The sequence below is a fragment of the Mustela erminea genome, chromosome 16 (assembly GCF_009829155.1).
Source record: "Mustela erminea isolate mMusErm1 chromosome 16, mMusErm1.Pri, whole genome shotgun sequence".
NCBI lineage: Eukaryota > Metazoa > Chordata > Mammalia > Carnivora > Mustelidae > Mustela > Mustela erminea.
This window is the reverse complement of record NC_045629.1, coordinates 64,178,666-64,194,159: the sequence shown is the minus strand read 5'-3', so window position 1 is coordinate 64,194,159 and position 15,494 is coordinate 64,178,666. Positions and strand designations below refer to the sequence as shown.

General features: G+C 47.3%; 1 protein-coding gene across 1 annotated transcript in view; it reads left to right on the top strand.

Moving 5' to 3' along the window:
• The first annotated feature begins 9,819 nt into the window (after positions 1-9,819).
• Positions 9,820-15,494, top strand: part of EXT1 (exostosin glycosyltransferase 1) — a 281,234-nt gene continuing 275,559 nt past the window's right edge. The window contains exon 1 of the mRNA XM_032316173.1: positions 9,820-11,600. Within this exon, the coding sequence (XP_032172064.1) occupies positions 10,639-11,600 (962 nt within the window). The 5' untranslated portion in view covers positions 9,820-10,638. The remainder of the gene's footprint in view (positions 11,601-15,494) is intronic.

The window sequence follows — 15,494 nt, the reverse complement described above, 5'->3', positions numbered from 1 at the left end:
GGGTTACATAACCTCTCCGGGCCTCCATTTCTTCTGCAAGATGCTGTTAACCAGAGTACATATCTTTAGGTAATATAAAGAGGATTAGTTGAGTTAATATATTTAAAGCATTTAGCATATTGCCTGGCAACAGTGAGTACAACATAACCTTAGGGAAGATCCGTTCAACAAACATGTAAAGGCATCAACTAAGGGTCAGGCATAATTCTAGATGTGGGAGTGACAAAGATAGTAAGACATGGTCTACTTCTCCTGGGATTATTGCCCCAGAAGGGACACAGGCATATAGAGAATAAACACAATAATGGCTTCAAGATGCTGGGCTTGACTTCCGGAGCCCAGCAGATGTCAATTCTGTCGTGAATGAGGGCAGGAAGGAGAGGCTTACTAAATGGGGTGCTTAGAGGGTCGGAAAAGAATTAAGGATACAAGCTTCATTCCCCACAGCACCTAGCCTCAGTGCTTCTGAGTCTCCCCAGCTTCCATTTTATGTGCAAAACTGACAAAGCTGTCATCCAAACAGCTTCCTTTGACAGAAGCTGCTTGAATGCAGGGCCGGGGTGTCTTATTCACCAAGTTCCAGCCCTTCTGCCCTGTTTCCTGCGTCTCTATCCGGCAGCCTAGTTGATCTAGCCTTCAGATGTTGGCATCTGCTCTTCATCTCTCTGAAAGCTGCTCCGCCCACCCCCTCCGTCCGCACCCACCAGTCCTGGCAAGTCCTTCATGCATCTGCTTAGATGCCTCCTCAAGGAAGTCTTCCTGGTCATGCTGTTTCAGTCACGCCTCCATTTCAGGGCACTTTGCGTTTCCTGGGCAGCCTGTTTATTTTCCTGTTCACCATCCTTTCCCTGAGCAGCTTTTACTCTAAGGGCCAACACGTGGCCTGTTTTCCTCACGTGGTGCATGCCCAGTGCCCACCCTGGGACACAGTAGGCATTCAATAAATATTATTGAGTGGACAAATGAATGAATGAACATGTCCTTTCCCAGCCACTGGAACACTTCAGCATGATTTGCCGAAATGCCAATCTTAATCATGAAGGACATTAATTCAAATTCTGGGAGACAAAACTGCTGAAAAAACAGAATGTGAAACCAAGTCACTTTTACTCTAAGGGGCTGCTAGGGCATTGGGAAGGGAGGGAGGAGGGGGCCATTATACTAGTTAACATTTACTAAGTCCTTCCTCCTAGATGCTGGGCACTGAATTGCTTTATATAAATTATTTCGTATACATCTGAAATAGTTATTATCATGGGGGGAGGTACAGATGGGGAAACCAAGGTTTAGAACCCTTAATTAATTTGCCCAGAGTCCCAGCCAGTCTGGTGTAGACTGTGATTGAATCCAGGTGGTCAGACTCCAAAGCTCTTGTTTCCAGGCCTCCGTTTCATTCCAACTTCTCTACTGTCCTGCGTCCAATGGAATGTAGCTCATTAAGTAACTATTTTGCACAAATAGAAGTGTTTACAATTGAACAACTGTGAGACTGACACTATAACACCAGACAGACAAGGAAATATCAGAAAGATTCTCCAGGTCACAGCCAGGAGACAGTCTTCCATGAGCTCGGGAACTGGACTTGGCCAAGCTGGAAGCTCACTCTCAGTGACCCCTTCCCCTATCCGGGGGTCCCCCATGCCGCTTACAAGAAAGGAGGTCAGGACTGCAGGGGAGGGTCCCACCACCTCCAATTGATGTGAGTGACCTCAGCCTCAGAAACAGGTTTGGTGGTCTCTTCTTAGATTCCAAGGGATTAACATTCTCCTTGTCAAGGCAGCATGTAATTTATAGCAATGGCAGTTCCTATTGCAGGAGTTCCAAGAGCAGACAAGCCAGTGGGGGGGGTGACAGGTCAGATCTGAGCTTAGATGGAGAAGTTCCTGGGGCGGGGACGGAGGGGACCAGAAGTAGCAGGGGAGAGAAGGTTTACAAAGCAGTGAGGCCTGTCAGCAATGTGCCTGGAGCAGTCTTCATCTGGGGGTTCCCAGTAGTAACAAGTCCCCACAGGCCTCAAAGAACAAGAAAGGAACCAGGCTTCTCCAGGCTTAAATGGGACTAAAGTCTGCATTTTTCCCACGTGATAAGGAATTAGTGGGCCAGCAGCTAAGGTAGGCTAACCCAGGCTAAAATCCCCAATAGGGGAGAATAATTAGAGAAATCATGAATTATGCTTCTATGGGCAATTCCCTTCTCAAGGCTTACTCAAAGCCAGAATGTATATTTTTAGTCTGCTCTGTGACATTTAAATATTCAGATTTTCAGAGAGACAAAGCTTACGCTGAAATTTACATATAAATATATCAAAATATATTTCAACACGAGTCTTCTTTATACCTTTTTCTGATAGTTCCTGAGCTATCTGCACTTCCACAATGCGATCAATCTTTGGGAAATGAAGAACACAAGAGTGTAAAGAGACAGAAGTTGTGGCAGACTTTCTGGGAAGTTGATGTCTTAGGGTGGACCTAAAGTTGTATAGAGTTTATAATTAGAGGAATGGTTTTGTTGGTTCAGACTGCAAGTTTTTAGAAATCCCCAGTCATGCAGACTTTTGTGGATGTGTGTGTGCATTTTTACTTATTTAGAAAGGCTACAGTCTCCCTGAAATTACTTGGAGACTTCCCCTTAAGAAGACCTCAAGAATCTAGGGTTCATAGATACTGGAGAAATTTGATCAGACTACCTTGGAGTATCTAAGACACCAACCAACCATTCAAACCACTACCTCTAGAGTTCATCTTCTCACCATGCTAATAACAAGTTACCCCATATACTATACATGGATCACCACCTTTAAATGATTTTTGACAATCATGAAATGCACTTCAATCACTGATATAGGACTGGACATGATTTAACCTCCCTCCAGCGAATTGGCAATAATTTAACATCCTACAGGGTCTCACAGTTATCATTGTGGGCATCAGTAATTATTGTATAGTAACCTAGAAGCTCCAGATGATTAAAAAGAAAATCTGCTGACAGAATGTAAGCAAACTTGATTCTACTGAGTTGAAAAAGAAAAAAAAAAGGAGTCAAGGGAGCATTGACAGACTATTGCGTAACAAAACGCATTACAGTCTAATGGCAAAAATTGGCTGGAGTCGTGGGTGACTTCCTGATTTCACCATCTTCCTGGGCTGGCATTTCCATCTCTCATTTTCTCTCCGTTGCTCATCTATAAATGGATCTACACGCAGTTAATAGGAACCCACACAAATTTAGCCACTTCTTCCTCTAGTTAATTACACCATGGGGCCATTATATTATGATCATTTCTGTCCATGTTTTGAGTCTGTGGAGGGTAGGGCCCGTGTGGCACATGCGTTGCTAAAGGGATCCAAGTCTTTGGAAGAAGCAGAAGCTACCAAGACCAGCTGGCAGGGCCAGATGTCGGTGTCTTCCACCAGGGGTCAGTAAAACTCCTGTAAGACTCCTGGGATGGCATCCAAACTTTGGCAAGGCCAACGTCTGGGTCACTCTGTCCCTCCAGAAACATTCACCAAGAGGATGTCCTATCACTGGGAATAGCAGTTAGTTCCAAGTCGGTAAACACATGCAAAAGGCACAGCTAAATATAAACATCTATGCGTTGGACTCTATCAAGTACTGGAGTAAACATCAGAAAGAGAATTCTCAATTTAAATTTGCTGTTTTGATAAATACGAAGGAAAGCTATCTTGCCTAATGAGAGCTCACAGGCTAATTGTCCAGTGACTAGGGCTTTACAGGCTTGACTCTGTCAGTTTCTTCTTCCCTTCCCGCCTCACTCTGCTGGCGTACAGTAGTTGTTATCACAAGGAACAAAGACTTTCAAAAGTCTGATTAGATACATCAGCTTGACTCCCTACCTCCACTTTCGCCTTCCTGTCAGCTAGAGGGAGCTGTGAAAACCGGAAATCACATCATATTCTTTCCCTGTTTCAAATCCTCCAAGGTCTACCCACCCTGCAGAAAATAAAATCCCAATACTTCACCCACCGGCAGGGCCAAGGCCCACTCAGTTTCCTGCAACTTCTCTGATCTCTTCTCCTGACCCTTTCCCCTGCACTCTGCACACCCCAGAAACAGTAGCCTTTTCTGCGGATGCTCTATCTAACTCAGTGATTCTCAAAGTGTGGTCCCTGGATCTGCGGCATCAGCATCACCTAGGAAGCTGTTGGGAATGCAAAGTCTTGGGTCACGCCGCAGATCTACTGAATCAGAAACTCTGGGTTGAGGGGAGTGGGAAGCCATCTGTGTTTTAACCAACCCATCTGGTCATTCTGATGACTGCTGAGGTTTGAAAACCAGCTCTAATTTTTCAAACTCACTTCCGCCTCCAGACCTTTGTGCTAGCGAGGCCGTTTACCTGGTGCACCCTTCCCAGGGCCCTCGCCTCTTCATTGAGACAGCAGCTGAAATGTTAGCTCCTCGGAGAGACTTTCCGTAGCCTCCCTAGCTTCCTATTCAATGTGTAGCTCCCTGCCCTTCCTCACCCCACTCTATGCCATAATCCTTTGATTCGAACTGTCTGAAATTATCTTGCCTATTTCTTTACTTGCTCTTTTATTTTCTCCCCCATTAGAATGAGAGCAGACACCTTATCTACTTTTATTCCCTGGATCCCAAGTGTCTAGAAACGTGCCTTTCACATATGAAATTCTCGATAAAAGTTTCTTAAATTCATGTCTATGAGTTTTTTTTGTTTTGTTTTGATCAAGCTGTCTTGAAAAAGGGAGATAGATTAAATTCTCTAAAGGAAGCTGCAGTGTTGTGGCAATACCCAGGGATGGCGTCAGAAGAAAAAAGTCAAATTCTAAATTCTCCACTTGAAAATCAACTGACCTTGGCTAAGTCCTTTAACTCGGTTAGGTTATTAACTGCGGACATTTAGCAATGTCTAGAGATGGTTTTGTGTCAGCTGGAGAAGCAGGTGGGAGTGGAGCGTGCTGTGGGCCCAGATGGGGAGAGGCCAGGGATGTGTTAAACAGCCCACAGGGCAGGGGCCAGCCTCCTGCAATGAAGAATTATGCTGGGCACAGTGTCGGCCATGCCCAGGCTAAGGGAGACCAAACTAGAGCCCTTCTCATTAGTAAAACAGAGATCATTTTCTCTTTCTAATCCATGGCGTGCTCATGATGCTTAAGGATAAGTCTTCTCATGAAAGTGTTTTATAAATGACAAAGGACTATAGACAAGTAAGCCTCAGTGTCGAGCCCCATGCCTTATGCAGAATGGATGCTCCAAAAATATTTGTTCAATGAATGAATGAACGAATTGCCAGGAGTCCCTTCCCAAGATTGAGCTTTGGTTTTCTCATTTGTAACTGAGGAAAAGGATAGTACTAGTGCATTGGGGACCTTATGAGGTCACAGAGACACTGTGTATTGGTCTACGCAGGGCATCTCAGACTGTTTCAAGTAGTAAGGTATCACGAGGTCCTATCCTGTGTTTTCTGGATGGGACCCTCAAGGCCTGGTATTCAGAAACAATATGCTCTAGGTTTCCCCAGGTTCTGGTGCCGGTTTCCTGGTCAGGAATCTCTCCAGTCGTCCACGATGCCCCAAATCTTTTTGTCCTGCTTGTCTTTTCTCACCTTCTGCAACCAACATATATCCAGCAGGGTTTCCAGCCTTTTTAGGAGCCGGGAATACCTACTGTCAGAGACCCCACATCACCTAAACATGAAAGTGTGTGAAAAAAAATTTTTTAAAAGAGTATATAGCTTTATGAAGATTGGATTGTCTCATCAGTCACCCTAAAGTTACATTTTAGATAACTTAAACATGAATTAACTTCAGTATTTTAGTTTGTTTTTCCATTTTGGAGTCAGTTATTTTCTCTGATAGCAAATATAATTATAGGCCTTTGAAAAGCATTTGTGTCTTGGTGCTTTATACACGAAATAAGTCTTCTTTGCTTTTTGTCCATTGGTGGGTTTCTATTCTTCCCTTTTCCTGTTTCCTTGAAATAGTCAGTGACCATTCCGTAGTCTATAAAGCATCTGGAAATAGTAGTGTGTTTGGTGGGTGATAGTTCATGTAATTGAATGTTGTCAACTTACAAACATGATCTTGTATCCGTATTTGTCCAAGAATGTGATGACCAGACCTCACGTTTGCTCTGTGCATTGGGGACTGCAAAGGGCTTTCTCATACATTATCCATTTGTTCTCATTTGATTCTCACAGTGGTCCAGTGAACTGAGCATGACAGATATTAAAGTTACTCCTGATTTTACCAAGAAGAATCCAAAGCTTAGGGAAGTGTAGGGACTCGTTCAAGGTTATAGAGAAAGTGTCAGAGCCAAGATGATAATCCACATCTCCTGGATTTCATGGGTGCTATGCTATTTTCAGGTCTTTAGTTGGCTGTGGGGAAAGAATTATTCCTGGAAAAGGAGATTAAGCAAGACTTGAGCACTGGGATGACTTGGAGGGGGGTGTGTGTCTGTGTGTGTGTGTATGCATGCATGTATGCGCGTGTGTGTGTTACAATAGAACACTAGCCTCGAACATTCTGTATTTGTTCTATAGACAATGAGATCAAATTAATTAATTAGTTCAACACATACTTATTTAGTGATGAGCACTGTTGTGGGTGCTGGAGGTATAGCAGATAACAAAAAGACCACATCCTTGGCTCATGGAGCTCATGTACAGCAGATAAGTGATAAATTAGTAATCAAATATAGTATGATGGATGTTGATTACTGTTAAGGAAAAAAATAATAAAGCAGGGTGGGGGGGTTGGGAAAAAGGGGGAGGGATTGCTATTTTATTTAGGTAGGTCAAAGGTGGCCTCAATAGTAACGTGGCATTTGAAAAGATACTTAAAAGAAGTGCGGGAGTGCTAGTCATGTGGATACTGAGGGCACACTGGGAGAAATGAGGATGTGCAAAGTCCCTGAGGCAGCAACTTGTTTGTACCCATGAGAAACAGCGAGGAAACCAACCAGCCTGGGGGAGAAAGAGTAGATTGGGATGGAGGGAGAGTTTTTGGCAAGATATGAGGTGAGAGGCATCTGAAAAGAAGGAGGACAGGGAAGATCCTGAAGGATCTTACAGGTCACTGTGAGGACTTTGGTTCTTATTCTAAGAGAGATAGGGATGCCTTAAGGACTTTGACCAGAGGCCTTACACGATCTGATATACAATCTTGGAGGATTTCTGATGTTTTGATTGGCCCTCTGTTAAGATATTCCTGGTTAGTAATATTTCTACCTTGAGCAAGAGACCCGATCCTGCCATGGGGCTTGGTGGTGGGATGTGGTTTCTTTTCAGTCATGCTCAAGTGCTGTGGTGAAGTCAAATTTTAGTAATTCATTCATTGTTCCGATCAGTGGTTGAGCTCCACCTAAGTGCTGGGAGCCACCTTGGGCTTTGGGGGTTCAAGAGTGAGACAGGGGCCCTGCTCTCAGGGAGTGAGACAGTGAAGAAAGACGGACAGTGAACAAGTGAACGAGTAAAAGATTTGAGCTAGTGAAAAGGGCAACGAAGAAAACAGAACAGAGGGAGGTGAAATGATGATGCCATTGGAAGGGCTCCTTTAGATTTCAGTCTGATTTTGAAGCGCAGAACTTAGGCAAAAAAAAAAAAAAAAAGTTACACATATGAAACAATTTACAGTTTACAAATTCAAAGGTGGCAAAAAAAAAAAAAAAGTGTTGAGTTATTCTGACTTTTTAAACGAGAAGCTGAGGTTCCATGAGATTAGGCCACATGCCCAAGGCCCTAGTAAATGGCACATTTGGGATCTGAGTCCAAGTGTTCTCTAATTTTCAGTACCAAAACGTTTCTCACAGTGTGCACCACTATGAAATAGACAGTAGGGCCGGGTAACCCTGGGGCATGGGATGAGGGAGTGAATGAGCCGTGGTTAGGCAAGACAAGAAGCATGTGCCAAAGCCGGAAGAGAATGTGAAAGCATAAGGATGGTAGCTGGCTCCCCCTAAGGACACATAGGACCACGGATAGGATGTAGAGAGGGGCTGACATCCCCACATGCCCAGCTTCCCCTAGGACCCAGATAATGTGCACCCTGATCTCAACAGAAGGATCCCTGCCTTGGATGGCTGCTCTCAGCGACCCCAGGCTGGGTAGAGCCCAGGCTTCAATCACTGCATTCAACTGCATCATTGTCATTGCATATGGGAGACAACTGAAACCTCATTTCTGTCCCAGGCCTCTCCAAATTGTGCAGGGGGTGCAAATCAAACCTGGAAAAGCTACCTCATCTTTGGCCGTTCAGAAATAGGGAGAGGCTTCAGGAATGTACAGTAATGTCCCACCCATGCCCTTTCCCCCCTTTATTAAAACAAATCTAAAACAACAAATGTCTAAAATTTTCCACTGGATCATTTCACCCTGCCTTGTTATAACCATGCCCTTCGTCCACGCCCTACTGGAGTTTTTTTGCAGCCTGAGGGAGGCTGGGAAGTGTCTGTCCCTAGCTCTCAGTCACTCCCATAATAAACAATCACTAAACAGCTTGCTGCCCTAGGCAACTGTTTGTCCAGCTTGGCCAGACCCTGTGGACTTCAGCTAGGGAAAAGAGGGTGGGAGATGTTCTCTGTAAAGCAAAATTCAGGCTCTGAGGCCAGGGAGCTTGGCTTTGACCAGAAACCTGGTTTGGGAACTGGCGCATCTTTGTGGGACTGGAGGACACCTTTAGGGAGACTGCGGGTCTTTCTCTAAGCTGTCTAATGAAGTTCCCTGGGGGTAGCTGGCGCTTGGGGCTGCAGTGTGGGAGGGCAGTTGCAAGAAGGACCAACCATATTGCACTAACTGGAAATAAGGTCATTTCCTGCCTCAAGTTTCCCGTCTACAGCTGGGACAGTTGGCAGTTCTACTAGTCATCCATTCCTAAGAGACATCTCCTTAGAAACCACCACCCCACCACCACAAAAAGAGAAGCACATCACTTTAGGGACTGGGACCAGCTTAACTTAACCTGTTCCTCTCCAGTCATTAGAAAAATCTCTTTTTTCTGTGATTGGAACTCTTGGAAGCTTCTACAGAATAGACGAAGGGGCTTCAGGGGCGAGGAAAGGTTTGCACACAGATGAGGATTTAGAATAGATGTCTCAGGACAGAGACACGAAGACTTGCAACGATTCCTCTTGATTGTAATATTTCCTCTTTATTTGGGGGAGATTGGGGCGTGTCCTTGGGGGCAGAAAATTCAAAGCTGGGCTTTGTAGGGAACAAGGGACCCGTTTAAACGCTTGATAGGAAATTAAAATACTGATCCTCGGAGGGGCGAAGGTGGGCAGGGAGAGAGGCTGCTTCTGGTCGGCGGTCGCGTTCTATGAAGTCTCTCGCCTCCCACCCCTCGGGCTCGCCACGCCGCTCCATTTCGAACATCTTTCCCCAGGAACTCGCACACTCCCTGCTCCGGGAGGCGGTCCCGGCAGGCAGGCAGGCAGGCAGGCGAGGAGACGGCATTCTCGGGGGCGCCCTGGGAGCGCCGGCCGGTCCCCGCTTCCCCAGCCGCCCGGTGCCCGCGGGCGCCTCTGGGCGGCGCTGGCTCCCGGCGCAGCAGCTGCTGGCGGTGCGGCCCAGGCCCGGTCCCGGTCCCCGTCCCGCTCCCGGGCCCTGGTGCGGCCGAGCTTCCCAGCCTCTGGGCCGTGGGGCTCGCACCCGGGCGCCCCGCGCTCCGCCCGCCCGCCGAGACGCCCCGGGCTCCCCGCGCCCCCGCGCCCCCGCGCCGCGCCGGCGCCTCGGCCGGCGGCCGGGGGTTATGAATGGGCGCAGCGGAAGCACCGCCCCCCCCGGACGTGACGCTCGGCCAATGGCAGCGCGGGCTGCGTGGATGGATGAGGTCAGCGCTGTCGTGTCGGGAATGGAATGTGTAAGTGTAACATTCAGAACCGGGTAACATTCGGCGACCGAACGCGGCGGTCGGCGGCGATCGCGCGGGGGCCTGCGAAGCGCCGCTCGGGGCCGGCACTGCCCGCGGGGAGGACGCGCCGCCGCCGTCACCCAGCGCCGCCGCCGCCGCCTCCAGCCGGGCCGCCGCGCGTCCCGGGGGCCGGCCCCGCGAGCGCAGGAGTAAACACCGCCGGAGTCTTGGAGCCGCTGCAGAAGGGAATAAAGAGAGATGCAGGGATTTGTGAGGTTACGGCGCCCCAGCTGCAAGATGCACTAGCCGGCTGAACCCGGGGATCGGCTGACTTGTTGGAACCGGCGTGCTCTGCACGGGAGTGTGTGGATGAGTTGAAGTTGCTTTCCCGGGGCTCGTTTTCCACGCTGCCGAGAGGAATCCGAGAGGCAAGGAAATCACTTCGCCTTGCCATTGATTGGGCATCGGGAGCTTTTTTTTTTCTCCCCTCTCTTTCTTTTCCTCCGTCTTGTTGCATGCAAGAAAATTACAGTCCGCTGCTCGCCCGCCCTGGGTGAGAAATATTCAGCCCCGCTTTCTCCCGTCCATTGTGCAAGCCAAAGATGAAAGACCGAAGGGGAGAAAGTTAAAGAAATCGCCCACATGCGCTGGATCAGTCCACGGCTTGGGGAAAGGCATCCAGAGAAGGTGGGAGCGGAGAGTTTGAAGTCTTTACAGGCGGGAAGATGGCGGACTGGAGCTGAAAGTGTTGATTGGGAAACTTGGGTGATCCTCGTGTTTATTTACAACCCTCTTGACCCAGGCAGGACACATGCAGGCCAAAAAACGCTATTTCATCCTGCTCTCAGCTGGCTCTTGTCTCGCCCTTTTGTTTTATTTCGGAGGCTTGCAGTTTAGGGCATCAAGGAGCCACAGCCGGAGAGAAGAGCACAGCGGTCGGAATGGCTTGCACCACCCGAGTCCGGATCGTTTCTGGCCCCGCTTCCCGGACGCTCTGCGCCCCTTCGTTCCTTGGGATCAATTGGAAAACGAGGATTCCAGCGTGCACATATCCCCCCGGCAGAAGCGAGACGCCAACTCGAGCATCTACAAAGGCAAGAAGTGCCGCATGGAGTCCTGCTTCGATTTCACCCTTTGCAAGAAAAACGGCTTCAAAGTCTACGTGTACCCGCAGCAGAAAGGGGAGAAAATCGCCGAAAGTTACCAAAACATTCTAGCGGCCATCGAGGGCTCCAGGTTCTACACATCGGACCCCAGCCAGGCGTGCCTCTTTGTCCTGAGTCTGGATACTTTAGACAGAGACCAGTTGTCACCTCAGTACGTGCACAATTTGAGATCCAAAGTGCAGAGTCTCCACTTGTGGAACAATGGTAGGAATCATTTAATTTTTAATTTATATTCCGGCACTTGGCCTGACTACACCGAGGACGTGGGGTTTGACATCGGCCAGGCGATGTTGGCCAAGGCCAGCATCAGTACTGAAAACTTCCGACCCAACTTTGATGTTTCCATTCCCCTCTTTTCTAAGGATCATCCCAGGACAGGAGGGGAGAGGGGGTTTTTGAAGTTTAACACCATCCCTCCTCTCAGGAAGTATATGCTGGTCTTCAAGGGGAAGAGGTACCTGACAGGGATAGGGTCAGACACCAGGAATGCCTTATATCACGTCCATAACGGAGAGGACGTGGTGCTCCTCACCACCTGCAAGCATGGCAAAGACTGGCAAAAGCACAAGGATTCTCGCTGTGACAGAGACAACACCGAGTATGAGAAGTAAGTGGCTTGGCTGTCAGGCCTGCGCCGGTCCGCCCTGGGCCCTGCCCACCTCTGCCAGGTGTGCGGTGGGGGGATGGGGTGGGGCGGAGGGGCCCTCTGGCCTCTTCGCTCCGCTTCCCAGCCTGGGACTGAGCAGCCTGCTTCAGGCCTGTGGCTAGGAGCGGGGGACCGAGAGTTCGAGCTCCTCGGGCAAACCCGGAGCCCTGTCCTGGGCCAAGTAGGCAACCGTGCCTCCCTCTTGCTTGGAAACCCTTAAGGGCCATGTATCTTCTGTGAAAGGTGTGGGTTTGAGCCGAGTTCGGAAACGGTGCTTCACCAATGGGCGCGGGAGGGTGTCTGCGACAGGGTCGAGGGGCCCTGAAGGGTCTCTGAATCCACCCACGGTCTGGAGACCTTCCCCCCTCCAGATCGGTAATTTATTTGCTTTTCTCAGGAGCAGGGGGACTGCTTTCCCGGGAATTTCCCAGCCTCCAGTTGTCAGATTTCCGTACACCTTAAATTTACGTTAGCGGTGGAAGTGTTTTAATGTAAGGGACTAAACTTTCTGTGCCTGTCTTCTCTCTACCTTCCATGGCATTGACTTTTGCAAAGGGAGACCTTAAGCTGATCCTGGCCTGTGATCTTTCATTCCTTCCTTCGTTCATTCATTCATTCATTCATTCATTCATTCATGTATATGTGTTTGTATGTTTGTATCCTGTGTCCTACCTAGGGAGAAGCTGTTTTTAAAATCTGGGCCTCAGCCCGGCTTGCTGTAAACTCCAGTTGCTAATTTAGATTTCCCTTTCCCTTTTGTCTTTATTATTTGCATGTCAATCGGAGACTGTTACTCTTTGAATGGGCTGGAGATGCCTCCTTACCCTCTGTACTGAGGCTAGTTTTGTCCAGTTGCTAAGTAACTGAGTCGGATACTTTGTAGCCTTTCTTTCTCTTCCTTTTCCTTCCAGTGGCAGAAAGTGACACATGGGATTTGGGGTCAAAGCTAGTTTCTACAAATCTGCTTTAACCTGAGCTTGGCGGGTCTGCTTCCGAGTGGATGGGGTCGGAGCCCTAGACTCTCACTTATATCTGGCTGTGAAAGAGTTAGTGAGCTCCTACAGTGCATTTCCACGTTACGCCAGTTAAAAACCAGAGCAGCCTTGTGCTACCCAGGGAAGGAAGGGGGAACCTCTCAGCTGAGTACAAGAGGAACTGGCAGAGGTTGGCAGATTTTGCAATTGATTCATGAAATGCAGAATAGGGGAAACGCTTTGCAGACCTGATTGGCACAGGAAGGACTGTAGTGGGAAGGCAACCCTGAAAATGAAAGGTTTGATTGTTGTCTGTGGATTTCCTCAGACACTCAGGCCTCTGTAGGAGTGACTGGAAGGGAAATTAAAGTCCTCCTATACGGGATCATAGACACCAAAGGAGAAAGTATCAAACACTTGGATTCCCCAACCCCCAACACCTCTTGGCCTTCCAAGCATAAGAGAACCCGAGGCTAGGGTCAATTATGAATTCAGATTTTACTCTTCTTCGGGGGGGGGGGCGGTTATGTGTGAATGTTGAGTGCAGTTGCGGTGGATTAAAATTTTCTCATAAGAGAAACAAACTATGGTTAGTAATAAACTGCTTTGTTTACACGACATTTACATTGACCTATTCCTGTGGGTGCTTGTAAGAAAAAAAAATGCTTATAGCCTTTCAGGAATTCCTTTGTCTGGCTTGTGCTGGAGTAACTCCAGACTAAGTCTCACCTTTTGGTGTCTTCTAAAGCAGCCTCACCAAATTTTGTGGAAGGATCGCTGTGGTCCTCATTCTTCTAAAGGAACTGGAACTGAGTTGTCAGTGTAGGAAATCTGAAGGATACTTTTATTTGGGAAACACCCTTGATCCCATAAAACGATCATCTTTTTTTACCCTCGTATTCCCCCCAAATAAATATTTAATCTCTACATTCTGTGTTGAAGCTTTTTCTAGAGCTTGGCAATGGAGGAAGGAGGGGCTGGTTTTGTAGAACCTCTAATTTTTGCCAATTAAATCTAACTAATTTTTGGCCTCTTTGGGATTGGGCTAGGAAATCTGACACCCACGCTCTTGTTTTGGGTTTAAAGACCACAAGGGGTCAGGCCCTTAAGATTGGGGCTCATCGGAAAAATGGTCTTTAGTTAGCAAGCAAGTTTGGTCTTTTATCCCAAGCAGGGATTTCTTCAGCAGAGTCAATTCTGGATGATTTTTCATGTTTCCCTTTTCTTTTTTTTTTGTAAGATTTTATATATTTATTTGACAGACAGAGATCACAAGTAGGCAGAGAGGCAGGCAGAGAGAGAGGAGGAAGCAGGCTCCCTGCTGAGCAGAGAGCCCAATGGGGGGCTTGATCCCAGGACTCCGAGATCATGACCTGACCTGAAGGCAGAGACTTTAACCCCCCGAGCCACCCAGGCATTCCTCATGTTTCCCTTTTGCACACTTTCCAGCTCTAACCTTGTTCAGTGGGTTGGGATGGTGCTGTAGGACGTTCACTTTCTTAGCCTGTCTACCTGAAGTTTTAACTCATTCCTCTCATTGGGTTATCAGAACCTGTGATCATTGAGAAACGGTGCTTGCAAACATGATTGTCTTTTACTTTTGACTCTGAAGCCCATGAAGATGAAGACTGAGCCTGGAAACAGAGCGGCAACGCTCATGCATCGTGAGCAATGGCGTGCTTTGCTTGGAACCCACAGCAACCCCTTTCCACCCCGTTTGTTGTGTTCTGGAAGTGAGTCTTGCATATATGTGCAATGTAGAACTCCAGTCTGGCGCTCCTCTCTCTCTTCAGGGTCTTTGAGAAGGACGTGATAGTGACGTTAGATCTGTGCAAGTCCGGGAAGTCTGACTTCTCATACTTGACTTTTGATTTGTTACCTTGGACGTTAGTTATCCTTTCGTGGAATGAGTTTTCGAGTCCTTCAGGGATGCTCTGTGCATCCATTTGGCAATGGCTTTTAAGAACACCATCAGTTTCCATCCGCTTCTCTTCATTAGCAGGTGCCTCTGAAAAGTCTTCAGTGTAATTTGCTGCTACTAGCAGCCCACAGTATAAGTTTGCTTTGGACTTAGGAGGTCTAATAATTAGATTGAAGATTTATGGCATCGTGGCCTAGTTAGGGTCCTACAGAATATACACAGGTGTACCAACTGAAAAAAACTAGTTGCCCTTCATGAAATTTAGTCTTATGTGATGACGAAGATGTCGCGCTAAGTGGTTAAGGACTTCCATCTCACATGTGCTTTCTTGGAAATTGGACATTTATTACTGAAAGTATAAGAGTGGCATGGAATGAGAGGAAATACTTTTCTCTTGTAATAGCAACATTTTTAACCCGACCTCCAGGATTATATTAAAACATCCATTTTCATGACACCCATAATTAATTTTCATCAGTTGCTTATATATATATATATAATTTTTTAAAGATTTTATTTATTTATTTGACAGGCAGAGATCACAAGTAGGCAGAGAAGCAGGCAGAGAGAGAGAGGAGGAAACAGGCTCCCTGCTGAGCAGAGAGCCCAACACGGGGCTTGATCCCAGGACCGTGGGATCATGACCTGAGCCAAAGGCAGAGGCTTTAATCCACTGAGCCACCCAGGCACCCCATCAGTTGCATATATTAACAGATGTAGGTGATAGTGGCTAAAAAAAGTCGCTGCAGTGATTATATGATTTGGAATAAGGCTTTAGAGCAATTCTGTTTTTTCAGTCCTTTGAGTTTCTTAGGCGTCCTTACGGGAACTACTCTGTTTTTTTATTTTATTATTATTTTTTTTTTTGCATGAACTTCATAGTTCAAATCCCTTCAAGGGGCATTATTGCGAAGCTTCAAATTTGGCTTTCTGAAATAGAAGAAAGAGAAGGAAATGAGA